Raw genomic sequence first — 27500 nt, 5'->3', positions numbered from 1 at the left:
TTGGACACACCGTTTTCTTTATTTTCATGACTATTTACATTGTAGATTGTCATATCAAAAGTATGAATGAACATATGTGGAGATATGTACTTAAGAAAAAAAGGTGAAATAACTGAAAACATGTTTTGTATTGTAGTTTCTTCAAAATAGCCACCCTTTGCTCTGATTACGGCTTTGCACACTCTTGGCATTCTCTCCATGATCTTCAAGAGGTAGTCACCTGTGAAGTGAAAACCATTTCAGGTGAATACCTCTTGAAGCTCATCGAGATTGATTTTGACATTTTTTTTTTTAACTATGACAGTTTTTAATTAAAAAAAAACCAGCTTGCATGGCAGCTTTGTGTTATTAGTGTCAATATTGCAACATTTTATCATTACGTTACACCTGCTTTTTAATTCCACTTTTTATTTGTTTTTTTGTAATAATATTTTTAAAATATTATTACTTACTACAGTGATCCAGTGACGTGCGGTGAGGTTGATGGCTGGTGAGGCACTGACTTCATCACAGTCAGATTTACAAACATATGAACCCTAAAAAGTATCTTATTCACCATTTGATTGGCAGCAGTTAACGGGTTATGTTTAAAAGCTCATACCAGCATTCTTCCCTGCTTGGCACTCAGCATCAAGGGTTGGAATTGGGGGTTAAATCACCAAAAATTGTTCCCGGGCGTGGCGCCGCTGCTGCCCACTGCTCCCCTCACCTCCCAGGGGGTGATCAAGGGGATGGGTCAAATACAGAGGACAAATTTCACCACACCTAGTGTGTGTGTGACAATCATTGCTACTTTAACTTAACTTTAACTTTACACATACAAACTGTAGCACACAAAAAAGCACATTTAATAAAAAAAACGTTATTATGGTCTTACCTTTACTTATAAATGAAGTCCATGCGCCGCTGTTGTGCTGGATTAATGCACCCCTGACGGGAGTGTTATATCAACTAAAGCCCTCACTTAAACTTTCCACGTGCAAGATTGAATCTATTTAAAAAAGTGTAACCGAGGGTTTATAAATGTCGCCTATACTGTATGAAACTACAAAATAACAAACACGGAGGCTCCAGTTTACACGAGGACCACTTTATTTACCTTCTTTCAAAAACCTCCGCTCCACTACAACATGTCATCACTTCCGCTCTTGGCGCCTTCAAAATAAGAGCTCAAGGCATATACTGTAAAACAGCGCATAACAGGAACTTAACATCACAAATAGGAAAGCCCATAAAAATAGGTTACAAAAGTTATTTAATAAGAAGCCAAAAAGTGCAAAAACAATAATGTTCATGTTGGAGGAGTTGTGAATTAGATACACCTGCAGTTTGCAGGTGTACCTAATGTTGTGGCCCTGCAGTCATTCACAACTCCTCCAACACGAACATTATTGTTTTTGCACTTTTTGGCTTCTTATGAAATAACTTTTTTAAATGGATTCAATCTTGCACGTGGAAAGTTTAAGTGTGGGCTTTAGTTGATATAACAATTCTACGGCGGGGGTGCAGGAGGCGGGGCTACTGGAGCCTCAGCCTGTCCGTCTTTTGCAGCCGTTTTATGATCGCTCAGCACAAAAAATACGTTACACACATACAGTTTTTGACAAAATACACTGTACATTATATACCTCAGCTAACTAAACTATGGAAATGTATAATATAATTCATATAGCAATACAGTCTCACTCCACAGCAGGCCAGCAGTTAGCCGAGTCCGTCCATGTTGAGGCACTGAGTGACGTGCCTCAACTGGCTGCTGTTCACCGCACCGTCTCATCTCAGTATTTGAACGGCAAATGTGAAAATTCAGCGATTTTGAATAAAAATAATCTAAAACTGGTGAAGTTAAATGGAAAATAACTTTATAGTATAATCACTGCATACATATAACAATTTAATTACATTTTTTCTCTTTCCATAATGGCAGGTGAGGCCCCGCCTCTAGTGACTGCACGTCACTGCAGTGATCAGATCAATGCATACATCCGTGCAAAGAGGAGTTTGGAGGATCAGACTAGTGTGCTCGCTGGCAAATTTCACTTCAAAATACACCCCGACAAGACTTTAGCTAAAACCGTAAAAAAAGTTTTAAGCAAATAAATGACTAAAACATTTGTAAAACTGTTTCTGGATGATAAAATTGTATTTGTATCCAAATATTGGGGTCTTTTTGGGTCAATTCAAATGATGCAGGCGAATAACAACCTGTGATTAATCTGAGTTAAAAGATGAATCATTAGACGGCACTTTAAAAAAATACAATCAGGAATCAGGGCGTGACTGAAGAGCGCCTTCTCTTCCAACAGGGGTCGCCAAACTCAACATCCAAAAGTTTCAAGTGAAAATCGGCCTGAACAACGCGGTCAGCATCGCCATGTTCAAGAAACTGCAGTTCCAACAGGTAAGAACAAACAGGAAAAATACAATCTCATCATCTCCAGGCCCTTTTCCATAGATTAGAATATCTTAAAGTAGTTTAGTTGATGAATGTATATTCTATATATTTACACAGTGTGAATCCATAGAATAGAAAAAGAAAAAATAACATTTAGTAAGGGTGTAAAAATTAATCAGTACAAATTTGAAAACCGATTTTAACTTTAGAGATATGAATACATGGTTCGGCGAGCCTCTGAACTGGTTGGTGTCAGTACCTACTCAGTGGCCTAGTGGTTAGAGTGTCCGCCCTGTGGGCCTGGCTCTGGGGTTCCTGTCGCTGGCCAGCCTGGCTGCGTGGGGCCGGTGGTCCCTGGTTCCCTGGGCGCCACACCTGCTGTTTGTGGGTTGGGCTCTCTGGGTGGCTGAGGCCGTACTCTGGCTCCCACACACACTGGGAGTCAAATATATTGTACATACAAATACACATATACTCACATACACACCGGTATTCATACATACATACATAGGTACCTACACTCCCACATACATAGCTTTTTTATTAATTTTTTAGTGTTCTACCTAACATTTAATACTTCTTTTTTTTTTTTTTTTTTTTTTTACACTTTTTTTTATTTATTCTTTTATCGATGCATAAGAATATAGAGAAGGGAGCTTTTTTATTAAAAAAAATTTGTGTTTTGCCTAACAATTAATACTCTTTCTTTTTTTTACACTTTTTGTATTCTTTTATCGATGCATAAGTATATAGAGAAGGGAGCTTTTTTATAACAAAAATTGTGTTCTACCTAACACTTAGTACTTTTTTTTTTGTACACTTTTTTTAATTTATTCTTTTAATGATGCATAAGAATATAGAGAAGGGAGCTTTTTTATAACATTGTTTGTGTTCTGCCTAACATTTAATCTTCTTTTTTTTGTTGACACTTTTTTATTCGTTTATCGATGCATAAGAATATAGAGAAGGGAGCTTTTTTATTAATTTTTTTGTGTTCTACCTAACATTTAATACTTTTTTTTTTTTTTTTTTTACACTTTTTTATTTATTCTTTTATCGATGCAAAAGAATATAGAGAAGGGAGCTTTTTTATAAAAAAAAATTGTGTTCTACCTAACACTTAGTACTTTGTTTTGTACACTTTTTTTTATTTATTCTTTTAATGATGCATAAGAATATAGAGAAGGGAGCTTTTTTTATAACATTTTTTGTGTTCTGCCTAACATTTATTCCTCTTTTTTTTGTTGATACTTTTTTATTCTTTTATCGATGCATAAGAATATAGAGAAGGGAGCTTTTTTATTAATTTTTTTGTGTTTTACCTAACATTTAATACTCTTTTTTATTTTTTTTAACACTTTTTTTATTCTTTTATTGATGCATTAGAATATAGAGAAGGGAGCTTTTTTATAACAAAAATTGTGTTCTACCTAACATTTAGTACTTTTTTTTGTACACTTTATTTATTTATTCTTTTAATGATGCATAAGAATATAGAGAAGGGAGCTTTTTTATTAATTTTTTTGTGTTCTACCTAACATTTAATACTTCTTTTTTTTTTTTCTTTACACTTTTTTTCTTTATTCTTTTATCGATGCATAAGAATATAGAGAAGGGAGCTTTTTTATCAATGTTTTTGTGTTTTGCCTAACATTTAATACTCTTTTTCTTTTTTTTACACTTTTTTTTAATTCCTTTATCGATGCATAAGTATATAGAGAAGGGAGCTTTTTTATAACAAAAATTGTGTTCTGCCTAACACTTAGTACTTTTTTTTGTACACTTTTTTTTTATTCTTTTAATGATGCATAAGAATATAGAGAAGGGAGCTTTTTTTTTTATAAAAAATGTTGTGTTCTGCCTAACATTTAATCCTCTTTTTTTTGTTGACACTTTTTTATTTATTCTTTTATCGATGCATAAGAATATAGAGAAGGGAGCTTTTTTATTAATTTTTTTGTGTTCTACCTAACATTTAATACTTTTTTTTTTTTTTTTTTTTACACTTTTTTTATTTATTCTTTTATCAATGCATAAGAATATAGAGAAGGGAGCTTTTTTTTATCAATTTTTTTGTGTTTTGCCTAACATTTAATACTCTTTCTTTTTTTTTTTACACTTTTTTTATTCTTTTATCGATGCATAAGTATATAAAGAGAGCTTTTTTATAACAAAAATGGTGTTCTACCTAACATTTAGTACTTTTTTTGTACACTTTTTTTATTTATTCTTTTAATGATGCATAAGAATATAGAGAAGGGAGCTTTTTTATAACATTTTTTGTGTTCTGCCTAACTTTTAATCCTCTTTTTTTTGTTGACACTTTTTTATTCTTTTATCAATGCATAAGAATATAGAGAAGGGAGCTTTTTTATTAATTTTTTTGTGTTCTACCTAACATTTAATACTTCTTTTTTTTTTTTTTTTACACTTTTTATTTATTCTTTTATCGATGCATAAGAATATAGAGAAGGGAGCTTTTTTTTATTCATTTTTGTGTGTTTTGCCTAACATTTAATACTCTTTTTCTTTTTTTTTACACTTTTTTTATTCTTTTATCGATGCATAAGTATATAGAGAAGGGAGCTTTTTTATAACAAAAATTGTGTTCTACCTAACATTTAGTACTTTTTTTTGTACACTTTTTTAATTTATTTTTTAAATGATGCATAAGAATATAGAGAAGGGAGCATTTTTTTTATTTTTTTTTTTACACTTTTTATTTATTTGTTTATCGATGCATAAGAATATAGAGAAGGGAGCTTTTTTGTTTATTTATTTATTTTTTTACACTTTTTATTTATTCTTTTATCGATGCATAAGAATATAGAGAAGGGAGCTTTTTTTTATTCATTTTTGTGTGTTTTGCCTAACATTTAATACTTTTTCTTTTTTTTTACACTTTTTTTATTCTTTTATCGATGCATAAGTATATAGAGAAGGGAGCTTTTTTATAACAAAAATTGTGTTCTACCTAACATTTAGTACTTTTTTTTGTACACTTTTTTTATTTATTCTTTTAATGATGCATAAGAATATAGAGAAGGGAGCTTTTTTTTTAATTTTTTTTTTACACTTTTTATTTATTTGTTTATCGATGCATAAGAATATAGAGAAGGGAGCTTTTTTATTTATTTATTTATTTTTTTACACTTTTTATTTATTCGTTTATCGATGCATAAGAATATAGAGAAGGGAGCTTTTTTATTAATTTTTTTGCGTTTTGCCTAACATTTAATACTCTTTTTTTTTTTTTTTACGCTTTTTGTATTCTTTTATCGATGCATAAGAATATAGAGAAGGGAGCTTTTTTATAACAAAAATTGTATTCTACCTAACACTTAGTACTTTTTTTTGTACACTTTTTTTTATTTATTCTTTAATGATGCATAAGAATATAGAGAAGGGAGCTTTTTTTTTTGCTTTTTTTTTTTTTACACTTTTTATTTATTTGTTTATCGATGCATAAGAATATAGAGAAGGGAGCTTTTTTATTTATTTATTTATTTTTTTACACTTTTTATTTATTCGTTTATCGATGCATAAGAATATAGAGAAGGGAGCTTTTTATTAATTGTTTTGTGTTCTACCCAACATTTAATACTTTTTTTTTTTTTTTTTTTTTTACACTTTTTTATTTATTCTTTTATCGACGCAAAAGAATATAGAGAAGGGAGCTTTTTTATTTAAAAAAATGGTGTTCTACCGAACACTTAATACTTTGTTTTGTACACTTTTTTTTATTTATTCTTTTAATGATGCATAAGAATATAGAGAAGGGAGCTTTTTTATAAACATTTTTGTGTTCTGCCTAACATTTAATCCTCTTTGGATATAGAGAAGGGAGCTTTTTTATAAATTTTTTTGTGTTCTACCTAACATTTAATACTTCTTTTTTTTTTTTTTTACACTTTTTTTATTCATTCTTTTATCGATGCATAAGAATATAGAGAAGGGAGCTTTTTTATAAACATTTTTGTGTTCTGCCTAACATTTAATCCTCTTTGGATATAGAGAAGGGAGCTTTTTTATTAATTTTTTTGTGTTCTACCTAACATTTAATACTTCTTTTTTTTTTTTTTACACTTTTTTTATTCATTCTTTTATCGATGCATAAGAATATAGAGAAGGGAGCTTTTTTATTAATTTTTTATTTTATTTTTTACACTTTTTATTTATTCATTTATCGATGCATAAGAATATAGAGAAGGGAGCTTTTTTATTTATTATTTTTTGTGTTTTGCCTATGGGGCTTCACAGTGGCAGAGGGGTTAGTGCATCTGCCTCACAATACGAAGGTCCTGAGTAGTCTTGGGTTCAATCCCGGGCTCGGGATCTTTCTGTGTGGAGTTTGCATGTTCTCCCCGTGACTGCGTGGGTTCCCTCCGGGTACTCCGGCTTCCTCCCACTTCCAAAGACATGCACCTGGGGATAAGTTGATTGGCAACACTAAATTGGCCCTAGTGTGTGGATGTGAGTGTGAATGTTGTCTGTCTATCTGTGTTGGCCCTGCGATGAGGTGGCGACTTGTCCAGGGTGTACCCCGCCTTCCGCCCGATTGTAGCTGAGATAGGCTCCAGCGCCCCCCGCGACCCCAAAGGGAATAAGCGGTAGAAAATGGATGGATGGATGGATGGATGGTGTTTTGCCTATCATTTAATACTCTTTTTTAAATTTTTTTACACTTTTTTTATTCTTTTATCGATGCATAAGAATATAGAGAAGGGAGCTTTTTTATAACAAAAATTGTGTTCTACCTAACACTTAGTACTTTTTTTGTACACTTTTTTTATTTATTCTTTTAATGATACATAATAATATAGAGAAGGGAGCTTTTATATTAATTTTGTTTTTTTTACACTTTTTATTTATTTGTTTATCGATGCATAAGAATATAGAGAAGGGAGCTTTTTTATAAAAAATGTTGTGTTTTGCCTTACAATTAATACTCTTTTTCTTTTACACTTTTTGTATTCTTTTATCGATGCATAAGTATATAGAGAAGGGAGCTTTTTTATAAAAAATTTTGTGTTCTGCCTAACATTTAATCCTCTTTTTTTTTGTTGACACTTTTTTATTCTTTTATCGATGCATAAGAATATAGAGAAGGGAGCTTTTTTATAAATATCTTTGTGTTCTACCTGACATTTAATACTTTTTTTTTTTTTTTACACTTTTTTTATTTATTCTTTTATCGATGCATAAGAATATAGAGAAGGGAGCTTTTTTATAATTTTTTTGTGTGTTTTGCCTAACATTCAATACTCTTTTTCTTTTTCTTACACTTTTTTTATTCTTTTATCGATGCATAAGAATATAGAGAAGGGAGCTTTTTTTATTAATTTGTTTGTGTTTTACCTAACATTTAGTACTCTTTTTCTTTTAACACTTTTTTTTAATTATTTTATTGATGCATAAGAATATACAGAAGGGAGCTTTTTTTATTAATTTTTTTGTGTTATACCTAACATTTAATACTCTTTTTCTTTTAATACTTTTTTTATTCTTTTATTGATGCATAAGAATATAGAGAAGGGAGCTTTTTTATAAATTTTTTTGTGTTCTGCCTAACATTTACACTTTTTAAAATGTATTCTTTTAATATGACATTCACTAATTAATTCTAAAAAAATAAAGGTAGGGGGCAATATTAAAGGAGAAAATATTGTATAGTTTTGTGAAATCATTGCAATAAAGTATTAAAAAAAATGCATTTTCAAAAATATTGTTGATTGTAGCTCAGAGATAAGAACAATTCATTTAGTATTTCATCAAAAGTGAAAATGGTGACAAAGTGAAACATGATGTGGACTCTCGCAGGTGTCGGTGTGTCGGGTGTTCAAGGAGGCCACCTTGGAGATGACCATGGACGAGCGTGTTCGCAGCAGGCTGCTCCAGAGCACCGTCCACATGAGGGAGCGGGACTACACGCTGAGCCGCAGCGGCAGACAGGAAGTGATGTCACAGGATTAAAGAAAGATGAGGAAGTGAGTGAGACAAAACACATTAGTCTGGCCAAGCATTAGCGCGGAGGCAAATCCAACCACTTTTATTGATGCATGAAGCAGATTAGCATTTCAATCACGTTAGAATGTTTTTTTCACCCTTCTTGATAACATCGGAGGACGCCATGAGCGCCTTCCAGGTCGGGCCGGGTTTAAGACGACAAAGATGCGTTAAAAAAACCGTGCGGTTGTACGAAGAGCGACAACAATTCCATAGGAATTTAAGGTGATCTTGCACACTTTGACCCCGCCCCTCGTCCTTCTGCGCGAATGAGAAGCGGCGTCGATCAGAGGATTGCTTTTCCGAGCGCGTTTAGCTTTTGGACGCTTGCGTCGATTCCAGGAAGTCCTTGGCTGCGGCGGACAGGTCGTAGAGCAGCTGTCTGACCACGCCCTCCTTCTCCCGGGCCCAGGCCAGGCCCCGGTCCATGGCGGCGTTGACCGGCACGCACGCGTCCTCCTGGCGCAGCTCCGTCAGACGGCAGGTGGCGGCGGCCGCGGCCAGTCCGAGCAGCAGCAGCAGGAGGAGCTTGAAGAACACGCCCAGGACGGTTGGCCGGGATTTGGACGCCGCTTGTGCCGCCGTCTTTTTGTCTGGAGAAGAATGTGGATGAATCATCAGCCTTTTTTTGTGATTGTTGTTCATTCGTGGCAGTTTTTTTTTTTTTTTTTTTTTTTTGAAAGTTGCAGCAAATGTGATGTTTTGAGGCTTATTTATTTTCAATAACATCAGATCAATTTGGGATTTTATGATTTTGTTATTGTTTTTAAATGTAATTTATTTATTCTTTTAATGATGCATAAGAATATAGAGAAGGGAGCTTTTTTATAAAAATGTTTGTGTTTTGCCTAACATTTAATCCTCTTTTTTTTGTTGACACTTTTTTATTCTTTTATCGATGCATAAGAATATAGAGAAGGGAGCTTTTTTATAAAAAAATTGTGTTCTACCTAACACTTAGTATTTTTTTTGTACACTTTTTTTTATTTATTCTTTTAATGATGCATAAGAATATAGAGAAGGGAGCTTTTTTATAAAAATGTTTGTGTTTTGCCTAACATTTAATCCTCTTTTTTTTTTGTTGACACTTTTTCATTCTTTTATCGATGCATAAGAATATAGAGAAGGGAGCTTTTTTTTATTAATTTTATTTAATTATTAAAAATAAAATAAATACAATTTCATACATTTTTTTTTTATCGTAAAAAGACGTTATTCAGGCGTATCAGTTGTATGTCAACAGCCAAGGAGAGCTTTCCTAACCTGTTTTGTAAAGGTTTTATTATCATTTTATACTAAATATTAATAGAATAGAATAGAATGGACTTTGTCATTATATTTGCATATAACAAGATTAAGGACTCCAATTTAAGGTGCGGTAGTGGAAACAAATATGGGATGAAAATAAATTACACAAGAAGTAATAAAGATAAAAAAATAAGAATTGAAATAGACTACTATCCAATAAAAATAATAATACAATATACAGAACAATATCATGTTGAATCAAATCGTGAGGTGGCCAAAGATTCCCACCTCAGAACACATTGTCAAATTACTGTACTGTGTTAACTCATTATAACATAATAATATTAATAAATACTTTGAATGCTGCGGACCGAACCACAGACCCTCCAGTTGCTGGCACAGCCGCTCTACCATCCGAGCCACGCCGTCCACTAAGTAGTTAATCTTTTCTTATTAAATGTCTTCATTCTTTACATTTTTGGCAGGAAAAAAAAATACAATTGCATATATTTTGAATTGAAATATGTAAAAATGCAAAAAATATCAAACATTCTAAGACAGTGGTTCTTAACCTGGGTTCGATGGAACCCCAGGGGTTCGGCGGAGGTCAAGACACACCTGACTCATCGTGGAAATAAAAACTTCTCCCTATCGGCGTATTACGGATACGGCAACAGCAGAAGTCAGACTGATTTGCAGGTGTGTAATTTGTTGTGAGTTTATGCACTGTGTTGGTTTTGTTGTTTGAACAAGGTGATGTTCATGCACGCTACATTTTGTGCACCAGTAAAAAAACATGGTAACACTTTAGTATGGGGAACATATTTACCATTAATTAGTTGCTTATTAACATGCAAATTAGTAACATATTGGCTCTTAACTGGTCATTATTAAGTACTTAATGCCTTATTCGGCACGGCCTTATTATAACTCTAACCCTAACCCTAACCAAATAACTCTAAATTAAGTCTTGGTTACTTAGAATATGTTCCCCATACTAAAGTGTTACCAAAAACATAACTTTGTCTTGAATTTGAAAAAAAAAATTTATTTTTTATTTTTCACTAAAGAAAGGTTCGGTGAATGCGCATATGAAACTGGTGGGGTTCGGTACCTCCAACAAGGTTAAGAACCACTGTTCTAAGACATTGTTCTGTTAAAAGAAAAAGTTAAATATCTGCTTGATTTATGATTTCCATCAAATTATACACTTAAAAAAAAAAAGACAATATTTAAGGATAAAAAAAGGCAGTTTACTGTACAAAAAACTGGTATATATTAGGGATGTCCCGATCCAGGTTTTTGCACTTCCGATCCGATACTGACCGATACCGATACTGACCGATACTGGCCTATCCGAGCATGTATTAAAGTTTAAAGTTATTTAGCCTACTTAGTTGTCAGAATCATGTTGAAAAGGGTTTTAGTACTCTTGATAACAACTAGCCAGCTGAATTAGGGGAGTTTGAATAATACACAATGGTTGGTAACGAGAAACTGACCTGTTTATTCAAGGATAAACACAAAATAGACAAAATTATACATGACAAACAGAAATGGCATCATTGAACTAGGGCTGGGCGATATGGCCTTTTTTTAATATTGCGATATTTTAAGGCCATATTGCGATACACGATATATATCTCGATATTTTGCCTTAGCCTTGAATGAACACTTGATGCATATAATCACAGCAGTATGATGATTCTATGTGTTTTGATTGATTGATTGAGACTTTTATTAGTAGGTTGCACAGTGAAGTACATATTCCATACAATTGACCCCAATAAGTTTTTCAACTTGTTTAAGTCGGGGTCCACTTAAATTGATTCATGATACAGATATATACTATCAGATATATACTATCATCATAATACAGTCATCACACAAGATAATCACATTGAATTATTTACATTATTTATAATCCGGGGTCTGGAGGGGGGCGTCTGATGTAAGTGTCAAAAAGACAGCCAAAAGAGTTTGATATGAGAATAAATCTAAAGTTAAAATATAGGGTAGAAATGCACCTATTTGCAGGAAATGTAGTCTTGATTTTCAAAATTTTCTTTCAAGGCTTGCATGTCTACATTAAAACATTCTTCTTCATACTGCATTAATATATGCTACTTTTAAACTTTCATGCAGAGAAGGAAATCACAACTAAAAAAAATCACTAATTTTTTCATACGGTGTTGATGTGGAAATTTTTGCCTCTGCATTTTGATGGTGTGGACGTGTGGCACCGAATGGAGATAAGCGTCTCGACAGACGTCACAATATTTGAACAATGATGACGAAAACTGTTTTCTCTGTCGTGTCCGTGTGTCGAAAATTGTTATGCGCTTATTTTTTTATTTGATTTTGTGCGTGGCATATAATTGCTATGCGCAGAGGACGCTTAAACAGTGCGCAATTGCACAGGCGAGCACCTTAGAGGGAGCGTTGCTCGCACGGCTGCGCTAGCATCAGAGCTAACGTTAGCCATGCTGCTACCTCTCTGCTCGGGGAGGACGTATACGTATGTGACGTATGACGTGACAGTATGTGACGTATGACGTGACAGTATGTGACGTGTGTAAGAAGGTGCGCTGCTGTCTGTGAGAGGGAGACACAGGAAAGAGTGAGAAGAGCCTGTCGTGTAATGCCAGCAGCTAAAAGCAACTGCGTGAGAATCCACAGACCTGTGGATGTGTTGAAGGTGTGCTGGAAAATGCGGAATGGAAATTAGGGACCAGCAGAAAAGTGGAATGTATTATTTAAATCGGTGCGTTGGAAAACACGGACCGGAGTTTTTTTTTTAACTGGATCTGCATTTTCCCATGCCTTGCTGATACGCAATTTTTGGCAAATATCGGCAGCCGATCCGATCCAAATATCGGATCGGGACATCCCTAGTACAGATTTTCCATTTGTAGTGAATGCTGTAAAAAACACCTTTATTTTCCAGTAAACATTTGGCAACTGACATAAAAAATACAATAATGTAATGCATAGACAATATAGGGCAATGAAAACGTCAGGACTGACTAATAAATATGTTGGAATACGACAATTTGAAACAACTCACCTGACGCCTGGCCGTTCTTCTTCTTGCTCTTCTTCTCCTCGTTCCTCTTCTTCTGTTGTTCCTGGGCGGCGGCGGCGGCCATCTGAGCTTTGTACTCCTTCCTCCTCTTCTCCTTCTCCTCCGCCTTCTCCCGCTTGCGAGCCTCCTTCTCCCGAGCCTCGCGCTCCCTCTGCTTCGCCTCCTTCTTCTTCTCCAGCTCTGAGGACGTTGCCAAAAAGCAGTAACACTGAGGACTAAAACAGTTTTGACACTAACAGCATTTAAATACGCGCCCTAGTGGCTGAGTGTTGTATACTACTTTGGCTCTATATACAGTCGTGCTCATAAGTTTACATACACTGGGATAATTTATGATTTCTTGGCCATTCTTCAGAGAATATGAATGATAACACAAAAAAATGTCTTCCACTCATGCTTAATGGTTGTGTGAAGCTATTTATTGGCAAACAACTGTGTCTACTTGTTGGAATAATTGTTTGTAAGTTATCACAAAAGAAACATTGTATTATGAATGCTGTCTTTCGAGGACTAACAAGAGGAAGAACGCTCGTGAAACGCCACTGTGATTTCAACACGGACAGATGGCAGGATCTGCTCAACTCCCAGAGGAACTCTCTTTGAAGTGTTAAACGAACTCTCTTTGAAGTATTTCACAAACTCTCTTCCAACTATTTGGTAACTGAAGTCAACGCTATTTACGACCCGCTGCCCTCTTGAAGTCCCTGTGGTCAGGAGACGGGAGGGGTTATCCATTGTCCTCCAACACCTGCCCCAGCTGGATCCAGGAAGAGCCCAAGCCCGAGAAATCCTCTTCTTGGACTTCAAAGCGACCGAAAACAATGACTCTTTTACACACTTACCATTCCTGCTGTGACATATGTTGATGCGTGAACATGGAACATCTGAATTAAAAGAGGAGACGAAAACCTTCTTCGTCAGAGCGTGCTAAGACACTGTAAGAGGTTACAGGTCGACGCCGTCTCTCCTCAATTGAGTCCAAATTGAATTCTGTCTCTGTTTGATTCCTTGCCTTTTGTCTTGTTTAACAGATGTCCTCAGTTTTTGAACGTGACACTACTCCTTTTAAATCAAAATGACAAAAGAAAGTACCCAAATGACCCTGATCAAAAGTTGACATACCCCAGTGACTTTGATCTGATAACATGCACAAAAGTTGACACAAACAGGTTTGAATGGCTCATCAAGGTTCCAATCCTCACCTGTGACCTGTTTGTTTGTAATGAATGTGTGTGTATAAAAGGTCAGTGAGTTTCTGGGCTTGTGACAGACCATTGCATCTTTCATCCAGTGCTGCACAGATTTTTCTGGATTCTGAGTCATGGGGAAGGCAAAATAATTGTCAAAGGATCTGCGAGAAAAGGTAATTGAACTGCATAAAACAGGAAAGGGGTATAAAAAGATATCCAAGGAATTGAGAATGCCAATCAGCAGTGTTCAAACGCTGATTAAGAAGTGGGAAATGAGGGATTCAGGTAGACCAGCAAAGATTTCAGCCACAACTGCCGAGATGCAAAGAAAAATCCTCAAATAACTTCAGCTGAAATACAGGACTCTCTGAAAAATTGTGGTGTGGCTGTTTCAAGATGCACAATAAGGAGGCATTTGAAGAAAAATGGGCTGTATGGTCGAGTCGCCAGAACAAAGCCATTTCTGCGCAAATGTCACAAAGTATCCCGCTTACATTACGCCAAACAGCACAGAGACAAGCCTCAAAACTTTTAAAACAAAGTAATTTGGAGTGATGAGACCAAATTTGAACTTTTTGGCCACTCGACCATGCAGCCCATTTTTCTTCAAGTGCCTCCTGATCAGATCAAAGTCACTGGGGTATGTAAACTTTTGATCAGGGTCATTTGGGTACTCTCTTTTGTCAATTTGATTTAAAAAGAGTAGACACAGTTGTTTGCCAATAAATAGCTTCACACAACCATTAAGCATGAGTGGAAGAAAGGTTTTTGTGTTATCATTCATATTCTCTGAAGAATGGCCAAGAAATCATCAATTCTCCCAGGGTATGTAAACTTATGAGCACATACATATGTATATATAGATTCTTTTTTTGTCCTAATCCTGACCTTTTTCCCTCAAAAGACGTTTCTCCCGTGCAAGGTCAGCCTCCTCCTGAAGCGTTAGCATGTATTTTAGAACCTGCAAATAAAAAGTCACTTATAGTTGCTAATGTTCCACCTTCTTTTGTTTGGATTTATTTTTCTTACCCAGCCGGCGCATTGTTTGCACTGCTTCTCGTCAAGGCAATCCCCCGCCGCTTTAGCCAGGTTGACCTCCAGCGGGTTGTCCTTCAGATCCAACCACTTCAGACTCTTTTAGGAGCAAAACAAACAAAGAAGGAGCATTGACACGATGGCCGGCGTGAATAAAAGAAGTAGTATAGGTACGGACCCGCAGCTGAGAGAAGCTGACGGGCAGCACGCTCAGCTTGTTGTTGTACAGGTCCAGGTGCTGGAGATTGACCAGGCTGCCCAGGTCATCTGGCAAACAGGTCAGCTGGTTTTTACTCAGGTCCACTTTCACCAAGTGGGTCAGGTTGCAGAACTCTGGCTGCCAGGAAAGACGACAACACTGCATGTACACATCACTGATGCACACCTTTATTCATTAATTAATAAATATATATATATATATATATCAGTGACGTGCGGTCACTAGAGGCAGGGCCTCACCTGCCATTATGGAAAGAAAAAAATGTAAAAAAAAATAAAAAAATAAAATTGTTATATGTATCCAGTGATTATACTATAAAGTTATTTTCCATTTAACTTCACCAGTTTTAGATTATTTGTATTCAAAATCGCTGAATTTTCACATTCAAATACTGAGAAGAGACGGTGCGGTGAACAGCAGCCAGTCGAGGCGCGTCACTCAGTGCCTCAACATGGACGGACTCGGCTAACTGCTGGTCTGCTGTGCAGTGAGGCCGTATTGCTATATGAATTATATTATACATTTCCATAGTTTAGTTAGCTGAGGTATATCATGTACAGTGTATTTTGTCAACAACTGTATGTGTGTAAAGTATTTCTTGTGCTGAGCGATCATAAAACTGCTGCGAAGACGCACTGGCTGAGGCACGCGTAACCACGCCTCCTGGTGCTTAAGACCACAGACTGCACCCACCGACGGGAACGCCACACCAGCCAAAGCCCACACCCAAACCCTCCACGTGCAAGACCGAATCCACCCAAAAAAAGTCACTTAACAAGAAGCCAAAAAGTGCAAAAACAACATTGCTCGCGCCGGAGGAGCCGTGAACGACTGCAGGGACACAACATTAGGTACACCTGCAGACTGCAGCACAGATTTCATATTTCATTCATTCACAACTCCTCCACACCGAACACCACTGTACCCGCATTTATAAGTAAAGGCAAGACCATAATAACGTTTTTTTTATTAAATGTGCTTTTTTGTGTGCTACAGTTTGTATGTGTAAAGTTAAAGTTAAGTTAAAGCAGGGGCGTCACTAGCTTTTAAGGACAGGGGGGGCTTTGCCCCCAGGAGATGCACCGGATGCAAGCGAATGTTACGCACGAGCACAAAACTTCACAAACGGCTAACAAAGACTTACAAATTATTCATTGTTATTATTATTATTTTTTTTAAATGCACGGGACGAAATGAAATGCTCCCTGGGACGATGGCTTTTAACCATATATTTTCTTTTTCTTTTTATGTATTTATTCATTTTACATTTTATATTAAATGTCTTGGTTTTTCCTCCCTCTGAAACTCCTATTAAATGTTTAACAAGCCATCCTATAATAATAAAACAGCTATTAATGTAACAATACAATAAAACAAATATATTTAATGATGTTTTTTTCATTATTTTAACAATAGGCTTATGTATATTACTTTATATAGATTCTATAAGAAACACAAAACTTAAAAAATAAATGATTTACAATTGCACACACAAGGTTTTGTGCAGCTTCACTCATTGTAAAGGAAGATAATGTGCTTCGTACACTTGCAGGACCGCAAGCAAGGTCGCAGAGAAAATGCGGGCTGGAATTTGAGTGATGTGGGCATTTTCTATATAAACAAGTGGAATGGATTGGATACCGACGCACGAAAGGGGCTCTCTACCTTACGCTACGAAGTGAGGGGAAACTGAGTGAATAATAACAGGTTATATGATTTTTTATTTAAACTCATATTTGGGCCACTTTATAATGAATATGTCGGCATTTATTTGTAAAAAACAAAACAAAAAAAACCACCAAATTATTTAGGGGGCTTAAGAATATTTTAGGGGGGCTTGAGCCCCCCTAAAATAGGCCTAACAACGCCAATGAGTTAAAGTACCAATGATTGTCACACAATCTAGGTGTGGTGAAATTTGTCCTCTGCATTTGACCCATCCCCTTGATCACCCCCTGGGATGTGAGGGGAGCAGTGGGCAGCAGCGGCGCCGCGCCCGGGAATAATTGTTGGTGATTTAACCCCCAATTCCAAGCCTTGATGCTGAGTGCCAAGCAGGGAAGAATGCTGGTATGAGCTTTTAAACATAACCCGTTAACTGCTGCCAATCAAATGGTGAATAAGATACTCTTTAGGGTTCATATGTTTGTAAATCTGACTGTGATGAAGTCAGTGCCTCACCAGTCATGAACCTCACCGCACGTCACTGATATATATATATATATATATATATATATATATATATATATATATATATATATACAGTATATATATGACAAAATACAAAGGTTTTGTGGTAATATATGTTGTTTTCATCAAAGAATGTTGCATTTTTGTGGCTAAATATAGTGTTTGTTGTTTATTGTTGGGTTGTTCATGTTAAATTTAGTGTTTTCATGGCAAGACAGTTATTTCGTGACAAAGTGTTATGACAAAATACAAAGGTTTTGTGCTAATATATGTTGTTTTCATCAAAGAATGTAGCGTTTTTGTGGCTGAATATAGTGCTTGTTGTTTGTTGTTCATGTTAAATTTAGTGTTTTCATGGCAAGACGGTTCTTGACAAAGTGTTATGACAAAATACCATGATTTTGTGGTAATATGTTGTTTTCATCAAAGAATGTAGTGTTTTTGTGTCTAAATATAGTGTTTGTGACATTAATTGGTGAATTTTTATGATTAATTGTGTTTTCATGGCATGATGTATAAAGTGAAATGGTTTTGTGGTAATGTATGATGTTTTAATCAAAGAATGTAGCATTTTTGTGGCATTTGTTGTTTTTTAATTAACGTTAAATTTAGTGTTTTCATGGCAAGACAGTTAGTTTTTTTTGACAAAGTGTTATGACAAAATACAAAGGTTTCGTGCCAATATATGTTGTTTTTGTGGCTAAATATAGTGTTTGTGGTATTTATTGTTCGTAATTCATGTTAAATTTAGTGTTTTCATGGCAAGACGGTTCTTGACAAAGTGTTATGACAAAATACAATGGTTTTGTGGTAATATATGTTGTTTACATCAAATGATGTGGCGTTTTTGTGGCTAAATATAGTGTTTGTGGCATTGATTGGTGATTTTTTTTATGCTTAATTGTGTTTTCATTGCATGATGTATAAAGTAAAATGGTTTTGTCGTAATTTATGTTGTTTTCATCAAAGAATGTAGCGTTTTTGTGGCATTTGTTGGTTTTTTATTCATGTTAAATTTAGTGTTTTCATGGCAAAACAGTTTTTGTTTTTTTTGACAAAGTGTTATGACAAAATACAATGGTTTCGTGCTAATACATTTTGTTTTCATCAAAGAATGTAGCGTTTTTGTGGCTAAATATAGTGTTTGTTGTTCATGTTAAATTTAGTGTTTTCATAGCAAGACGGTTCTTGACAAAGTGTTATGACAAACTACAATGATTTTGTGGTAATATGTGTTGTTTTCATCAAAGAATGTAGTGTTTTTGTGACTAAATATAGTGTTTGTGGCATTAATTGGTGATTTTTTAATGCTTAATTGTGTTTTCATTGCATGATGTATAAACTAAAATGGTTTTGTCGTAATTTATGTTGTCTTCATCAAAGAATGCAGCGTTTTTGTGGCATTTGTTGGTTTTTTTATTCATGTTAAATTTAGTGTTTTCATGGCAAGACAGTTATTTTGTGACAAAGTGGTATGACAAAATACAAAAGTTTCGTGCTAATATATTTTGTTTTCATCAAAGAATGTAGCGTTTTTGTGGCTAAATATAGTGTTTGTTGTTTGTTATTCATGTTAAATTTAGTGTTTTCATGGCAAGACAGTTCTTGACAAAGTGTTATGACAAAATACAATGGTTTTGTATTAATATGTGTTGTTTACATCAAATGATGTGGCGTTTTTGTGGCTAAATATAGTGTTTGTGGCATTAATTGGTGATTTTTTTAATGCTTAATTGTGATTGTGTTTTCATTGCATGATGTATAAAGTAAAATGGTTTTGTCGTAATTTATGTTGTTTTCATCAAAGAATGCAGCGTTTTTGTGGCATTTGTTGGTTTTTTATTCATGTTCAATTTAGTGTTTTCATGGCAAGACAGTTTTTTTTTATTTTTGACAAAGTGTTATGACAAAATACAATGGTTTTGTATTAATATATGTTGTTTTCATCAAATGATGTGGCGTTTTTGTGGCTAAATATAGTGTTTGTGACATTAATTGGTGATTTTTTTATGCTTAATTGTGTTTTCATTGCATAATGTATAAAGTAAAATGGTTTTGTCGTAATTTATGTTGTTTTCATCAAAGAATGCAGCGTTTTTGTGGCATTTGTTGGTTTTTTATTCATGTTAAATTTAGTGTTTTCATGGCAAAACAGTTTTGTTTTTTTTGGACAAAGTGTTATGACAAAATACAATGGTTTCGTGCTAATACATTTAGTTTTCATCAAAGAATGTAGCGTTTTTGTGGCTAAATATAGTGTTTGTTCTTCATGTTAAATTTAGTGTTTTCATGGCAAGACAGTTCTTGACAAAGTGTTATGACAAACTACAATGATTTTGTGGTAATATGTGTTGTTTTCATCAAATAATGTAGTGTTTTTGTGGCTAAATATAGTGTTTGTGGCATTAATTGGTGATTTTTTAATGCTTAATTGTGTTTTCATTGCATGATGTATAAAGTAAAATGGTTTTGTCGTAATTTATGTTGTCTTCATCAAAGAATGCAGCGTTTTTGTGGCATTTGTTGGTTTTTTATTCATGTTAAATTTAGTGTTTTCATGGCAAGACAGTTATTTTGTGACAAAGTGGTATGACAAAATACAAAGGTTTCGTGCTAATATATTTTGTTTTCATCAAAGAATGTAGCGTTTTTGTGGCTAAATATAGTGTTTGTTGTTTGTTATTCATGTTAAATTTAGTGTTTTCATGGCAAGACAGTTCTTGACAAAGTGTTATGACAAAATACAATGGTTTTGTATTAATATGTGTTGTTTACATCAAATGATGTGGCGTTTTTGTGGCTAAATATAGTGTTTGTGGCATTAATTGGTGATTTTTTTAATGCTTAATTGTGATTGTGTTTTCATTGCATGATGTATAAAGTAAAATGGTTTTGTCGTAATTTATGTTGTTTTCATCAAAGAATGCAGCGTTTTTGTGGCATTTGTTGGTTTTTTATTCATGTTAAATTTAGTGTTTTCATGGCAAGACAGTTTTTTTTTATTTTTGACAAAGTGTTATGACAAAATACAATGGTTTTGTATTAATATATGTTGTTTTCATCAAATGATGTGGCGTTTTTGTGGCTAAATATAGTGTTTGTGACATTAATTGGTGATTTTTTTATGCTTAATTGTGTTTTCATTGCATAATGTATAAAGTAAAATGGTTTTGTCGTAATTTATGTTGTTTTCATCAAAGAATGCAGCGTTTTTGTGGCATTTGTTGGTTTTTTATTCATGTTAAATTTAGTGTTTTCATGGCAAAACAGTTTTGTTTTTTTTGGACAAAGTGTTATGACAAAATACAATGGTTTCGTGCTAATACATTTAGTTTTCATCAAAGAATGTAGCGTTTTTGTGGCTAAATATAGTGTTTGTTCTTCATGTTAAATTTAGTGTTTTCATGGCAAGACAGTTCTTGACAAAGTGTTATGACAAACTACAATGATTTTGTGGTAATATGTGTTGTTTTCATCAAATAATGTAGTGTTTTTGTGGCTAAATATAGTGTTTATGGCATTAATTGGTGAATTTTTATGATTAATTGTGTTTTCATGGCATGATGTATAAAGTGAAATGGTTTTGTGGTAATGTATGATGTTTTAATCAAAGAATGTGGCATTTGTTGTTTTTTAATTAACGTTAAATTTAGTGTTTTCATGGCAAGACAGTTTTAGTTTTTTTGACAAAGTGTTATGACAAAATACAATGGTTTAATGCCAATATATTTTGTTTTCATCAAAGAATGTAGCATTTTTGTGGCTAAATATAGTGTTTGTTGTTCATGTTAAATTTAGTGTTTTCATGGCAAGACGGTTCTTGACAAAGTGTTATGACAAAATACAATGGTTTTGTAGTAATATATGTTGTTTTCATCAAATGATGTGGCGTTTTTGTGACTAAATATAGTGTTTGTGGCATTTATTGGTGATTTCTTAATGCTTAATTGTGTTTTCATTGCATGATGTATAAAGTAAAATGGTTTTGTGGCAATATATGTTGTTTTCAATGAAAATAATAGTGTTTTCATGACAATACACAAAATTTACTGTGGTAATATGTTTTCATCAAAGAATGTAGCGTTTTTGTGGCATTTCTTTATTTTTATTTATGTTAAATTTAGTGTTTTCATAGCAAGACAGTTCTTGACAAAGTGTTATGACAAAATACAATGATTTTGTGGTAATATGTGTTGTTTTCATCAAAGAATGTAGAGTTTCGGTGGCTGAATATAATGTTTGTGGCATTAATTGGTGATTTGTTATGCTTAATTGTGTTTTCATTGCATGATTTATAAAGTAAAATGGTTTTGTGCTAATATATGTTGTTTTCAATGAAAATAATTGTGTTTTCCTGGCAAATGTAGTGTCTTCATGACAAAATATACTGTGGTAATATATGGTTTGATCATTTTTAGTGTTTTCATGGCATGATTAATTTTTATTGGCATCAATTTGCATATCCACCACCCAGTAGGGATTAACAGCTAAATTGCACAACATGAACAATTAAAGTAAATGATTAATAGATGTTAATAATAAAATGTTTGTTGTACTTACAGGCAGAGATGTCAGGTTGTTGCAGGACAAGTCCAGAAAAGTAGCTTTGGGAAAAGAAGCCTGTTGGCAGGAATGGAACATAATAAACAAATAAAGAGCCAAGTATTGCACTTTATATGCTGCTAAATACTCGCATTATTGCTGCATTTTGACTCACCAGCTCCTTGACGGGCACCTCGCTGAGGTTGCACAGACTTAGATCCATCTCCTTGTCGCTGATTTTGTCTTTTAAATTCAACACTTTGCCAGTTTTACTCATCTTGTCTCCTGTGCAAAAAAGGCAACAAACTCCTGAAAGCCTTCTTTCACATCACTTCGTCAACGTTCGAACCGTTCAACGACGCACTCACCTGGGTCGTGTCGGGGTCCTTAAAGCGCGTATTTGGCGTTGATGTAAGAGAATTGGATGTTTTATTTAGTTGGTTAAAAAAAGGCTGCTTGTAGGATATTTGGCTGCAACTCTGAATGAAAAATCCACGTCACTGATTAAAGCGTGGCGTGCAGGGGTTGGAGAGAGCAGCGCCCCCCTCAGTACCGGCGGACGAACTGCACGCTCAAACACAACAAGCGATTTGAAAAAAAAAATCGATGGAAATATTAAAAACAAATCCTTATGAGACGGACAGGAAATATATTAGACCCCACCCAATATGACACATCATGCATCTTTTTTTTAATCATGTTTTTTTCATATTTTATTTAACTGCTATGTACTATATATATATATATATATATATATATATATATATATATATATATATATATATATATATATATATATATATCAGTGACGTGCAGTCACTAGAGGCAGGTGAGGCGGGGCCTCACCTGCCATCATGGAAAGAAAAAAAAAGTAAAAAGAAAAAAAATTTTTTAAATTGTTATATGTATCCAGTGATTATACTATAAAGTTATTTTCCATTTAACTTCACCAGTTTTAGATTATTTTTATTTAAAATCGCTGAATTTTCACATTTGCCATTCAAATACTGAGAAGAGACGGTGCGGTGAACAGCAGCCAGTTGAGGCACGTCACTCAGTGCCTCACCATGGATTGCGGACTCGGCTAACTGCTGGCCTGCTGTGCAGTGAGACCGTATTGCTATATGAATTATATTATACATTTCCATAGTTTAGTTAGCTGAGGTATACAATGTACAGTGTATTTTGTCAACAACTGTATGTGTGTAACGCTGAGTGATCATAAAACGGCTGCAAAAGACGCACTGGCGGAGGCTCGCAGTAATCCCGCCTCCTGCACCCCCGCCGTAGAATGCACCCCTTGACGGGAGTGTTATATCAACTAAAGCCCACACTTAAACTTTCCACGTGCAAGATTGAATCTATTTAAAAAAGTTATTTCATAAGAAGCCAAAAAGTGCAAAAACAATAATGTTCGTGTTGGAGGAGTTGTGAATGACTGCAGGGCCACAACATTAGGTACACCTGCAGACTGCAGGTGTACCTAATTCACAACTCCTCCAACACGAACATTATTGTTTTTGCACTTTTTGGCTTCTTATTAAATAACTTTTGTAACCTATTTTTATGGGCTTTCCTCTTTGTGATGTTAAGTTCCTGTTATGCGCTGTTATACGGTATATGCCTTGAGCTCTTATTTTGAAGGCGCTAAGAGCGGAAGTGATGACACGTTGGAGTGGAGCGGAGGTTTTTGAAAGAAGGTAAATAAAGTGGTCCTTGTGTAAACTGGAGCCTCCGTGTTTGTTATTTTGTAGTTTCATACAGTATAGGCGACATTTATAAACCCTCGGTTACACTTTTTTAAATAGATTCAATCTTGCACGTGGAAAGTTGAAGTGAGGGCTTTAGTTGATATAACACTCCCGTCAGGGGGTGCATTAATCCAGCACAACAGCAGCGCATGGACTTCATTTATAAGTAAAGGTAAGATCATAATAACGTTTTTTTTTAATTAAATGTGCTTTTTTGTGTGCTACAGTTTGTATGTGTAAAGTTAAAGTTAAGTTAAAGTACCAATGATTGTCACACACACACTAGGTGTAATGAAATTTGTCCTCTGCATTTGACCCATCCCCTTGATCACCCCCTGGGAGGTGAGGGGAGCAGTGGGCAGCAGCGGCGCCGCGCCCGGGAATCATTTTTGGTGATTTAACCCCCAATTCCAACCCTTGATGCTGAGTGCCAAGCAGGGAAGAATGCTGGTATGAGCTTTTAAACATAACCTGTTAACTGCTGCCAATCAAATGGTGAATAAGATACTCTTTAGGGTTCATATGTTTGTAAATCTGACTGTGATGAAGTCAGTGCCTCACCAGCCATCAACCTCACCGCACGTCACTGATATATATATGTACATATACAGGTAAAAGCCAGTAAATTAGAATATTTTGAAAAACTTGATTTATTTCAGTAATTGCATTCAAAAGGTGTAACTTGTACATTATATTTATTCATTGCACACAGACTGATGCATTCAAATGTTTATTTCATTTAATTTTGATGATTTGAAGTGGCAACAAATGAAAATCCAAAATTCCGTGTGTCACAAAATTAGAATATTACTTAAGGCTAATACAAAAAAGGGATTTTTAGAAATGTTGGCCAACTGAAAAGTATGAAAATGAAAAATATGAGCATGTACAATACTCAATACTTGGTTGGAGCTCCTTTTGCCTCAATTACTGCGTTAATGTGGCGTGGCATGGAGTCGATGAGTTTCTGGCACTGCTCAGGTGTTATGAGAGCCCAGGTTGCTCTGATAGTGGCCTTCAACTCTTCTGCGTTTTTGGGTCTGGCATTCTGCATCTTCCTTTTCACAATACCCCACAGATTTTCTATGGGGCTAAGGTCAGGGGAGTTGGCGGGCCAATTTAGAACAGAAATACCATGGTCCGTAAACCAGGCACGGGTAGATTTTGCGCTGTGTGCAGGCGCCAAGTCCTGTTGGAACTTGAAATCTCCATCTCCATAGAGCAGGTCAGCAGCAGGAAGCATGAAGTGCTCTAAAACTTGCTGGTAGACGGCTGTGTTGACCCTGGATCTCAGGAAACAGAGTGGACCGACACCAGCAGATGACATGGCACCCCAAACCATCACTGATGGTAGACTTCAGGCAACGTGGATCCTGTGCCTCTCCTGTCTTCCTCCAGACCCTGGGACCTCGATTTCCAAAGGAAATGCAAAATTTGCATGGTTGGGTGATGGTTTGGGGTGCCATGTCATCTGCTGGTGTCGGTCCACTCTGTTTCCTGAGATCCAGGGTCAACGCAGCCGTCTACCAGCAAGTTTTAGAGCACTTCATGCTTCCTGCTGCTGACCTGCTCTATGGAGATGGAGATTTCAAGTTCCAACAGGACTTGGCGCCTGCACACAGCGCAAAATCTACCCGTGCCTGGTTTACGGACCATGGTATTTCTGTTCTAAATTGGCCCGCCATCTCCCCTGACCTTAGCCCCATAGAAAATCTGTGGGGTATTGTGAAAAGGAAGATGCAGAATGCCAGACCCAAAAACGCAGAAGAGTTGAAGGCCACTATCAGAGCAACCTGGGCTCTCATAACACCTGAGCAGTGCCAGAAACTCATCGACTCCATGCCACGCCGCATTAACGCAGTAATTGAGGCAAAAGGAGCTCCAACCAAGTATTGAGTATTGTACATGCTCATATTTTTCATTTTCATACTTTTCAGTTGGCCAACATTTCTAAAAATCCCTTTTTTGTATTAGCCTTAAGTAATATTCTAATTTTGTGACACACGGAATTTTGGATTTTCATTTGTTGCCACTTCAAATCATCAAAATTAAATGAAATAAACATTTGAATGCATCAGTCTGTGTGCAATGAATAAATATAATGTACAAGTTACACCTTTTGAATGCAATTACTGAAATAAATCAAGTTTTTCAAAATATTCTAATTTACTGGCTTTTACCTGTATATATATAGTGTTGACAAAATACAATAGCTTTGTATTAACATATGTTGTTTTCATTGCAGAATGTAGTGTTTTTGTAGCCAAATATAGTGTTTATAGTATAAATGTGTTATTTTGCAATGCAAAACTTAGTGTTTTCCTGGCAAATGTAGTGTTATCATGACAAAATACATTAGTTTTGTGGTTATAAATGTTGTTTTAATCACAGAATGGCTTAACATAGTGTTTGTGATATTTGTTGGGTTTTTTTCCAATGCAAAATGTAGTGTTTTCCTGACCAGTCATTGTTTTCTTGGCAGATATAGTGTTATCATGACAAAATATAATGATTTTGTGTTGTATATGTTGTTTTCATCACAGATTGTAGCGCTTTTGTGGCTAACTTAAGTCTTTGTGGCATTTATTTGTTATTTTTGAATGCAAAATGTAGTGTTTTCAATGGCAAGTCAGTGTTTTCGTAGCTAAATTTAATATACATATATATACTGTATATATATATATATATATATATATATATATATATATATATATATATATATATATATATATATATATATATATATATATGTCTTAATAAGGTTATCCAAAAAATAGTGCTCGATACCGTAGTAGAGCGCAATATATGTATGTGTGGGAAAAAAAATAAATATATATATATATATATATATATATATATATATATATATATATATATATATATATATATATATATATATATATATATATAGTGTTCACAAAATACAATGGCTTTGTATTAACATATGTTGTTTTCATTGCAGAATGTAGTGTTTTTGTAGCCAAATATAGTGTTTATAGTATAAATGTGTTATTTTTCAATGCAAAACTTAGTGTTTTCCTGGCAAATGTAGTGTTATCATGACAAAATACAATAGTTTTGTGGTTATAAATGTTGTTTTAATCACAGAATGGCTTAACGTAGTGTTTGTGATATTTGTTGGTTTTTTTTCCAATGCAAAATGTAGTGTTTTCCTGACCAGTCATTGTTTTCTTGGCAGATATAGTGTTATCATGACAAAATATAATGATTTTGTGTTGTATATGTTGTTTTCATCACAGATTGTAGCGCTTTTGTGGCTAACTTAAGTCTTTGTGGCATTTATTTGTTATTTTTGAATGCAAAATGTAGTGTTTTCAATGGCAAGTCAGTGTTTTCGTAGCTAAATTTAATATACATATATATACTGTATATATATATATATATATATATATATATATATGTATATATATATATATATATATATATATATATATATATATATATATATATATATATGTCTTAATAAGGTTATCCAAAAAATAGTGCTCGATACCGTAGTAGAGCGCAATATATGTATGTGTGGGGAAAAAAATAAATATATATATATAATATATATATATATATATATATATATATATATATATATATATATATATATATATATATATATATATATATAGTGTTCACAAAATACAATGGCTTTGTATTAACATATGTTGTTTTCATTGCAGAATGTAGTGTTTTTGTAGCCAAATATAGTGTTTATAGTATAAATGTGTTATTTTTCAATGCAAAACTTAGTGTTTTCCTGGCAAATGTAGTGTTATCATGACAAAATACAATAGTTTTGTGGTTATAAATGTTGTTTTAATCACAG

At 34.4% G+C, this 27500-nt stretch overlaps 2 protein-coding genes across 3 annotated transcripts in view; one reads left to right on the top strand and one right to left on the bottom strand.

Moving 5' to 3' along the window:
- Positions 1-14236, top strand: part of nat9 (N-acetyltransferase 9) — a 21422-nt gene extending 7186 nt beyond the window's left edge. The window contains exons 5-7 of one of the 2 annotated variants that reach the window (XM_061931657.2): positions 2307-2401; positions 8216-8382; positions 13243-14236. In XM_061931657.2, the coding sequence (XP_061787641.1) occupies positions 2307-2401; positions 8216-8368 (248 nt within the window). In that variant the 3' untranslated portion in view covers positions 8369-8382; positions 13243-14236. Of the gene's footprint in view, positions 1-2306; positions 2402-8215; positions 8383-8813; positions 8961-13242 lie in introns of those variants that run through there. The other variant, XM_061931656.2, reaches the window with a different exon arrangement.
- lrrc59 (leucine rich repeat containing 59) lies at positions 8412-22458 on the bottom strand. The gene is made up of 8 exons (XM_061931655.1): positions 22280-22458; positions 22087-22196; positions 21930-21989; positions 15138-15296; positions 14954-15058; positions 14813-14885; positions 12717-12914; positions 8412-8994 (listed from the first exon to the last, which is right to left on the bottom strand). The coding sequence occupies exons 2-8, from the start codon at positions 22186-22188 to the stop codon at positions 8714-8716; spliced, it is 978 nt and encodes a 325-aa protein (XP_061787639.1). The 5' UTR covers positions 22189-22196; positions 22280-22458; the 3' UTR covers positions 8412-8713.
- Positions 22459-27500: the final 5042 nt, after the last annotated feature.

This window comes from Nerophis lumbriciformis, linkage group LG39 (assembly GCF_033978685.3).
Source record: "Nerophis lumbriciformis linkage group LG39, RoL_Nlum_v2.1, whole genome shotgun sequence".
Classification (NCBI taxonomy): Eukaryota; Metazoa; Chordata; class Actinopteri; order Syngnathiformes; family Syngnathidae; genus Nerophis; species Nerophis lumbriciformis.
Note: the sequence above shows the minus strand (reverse complement) of the source record. Positions and strands in the feature narration are given on the sequence as shown.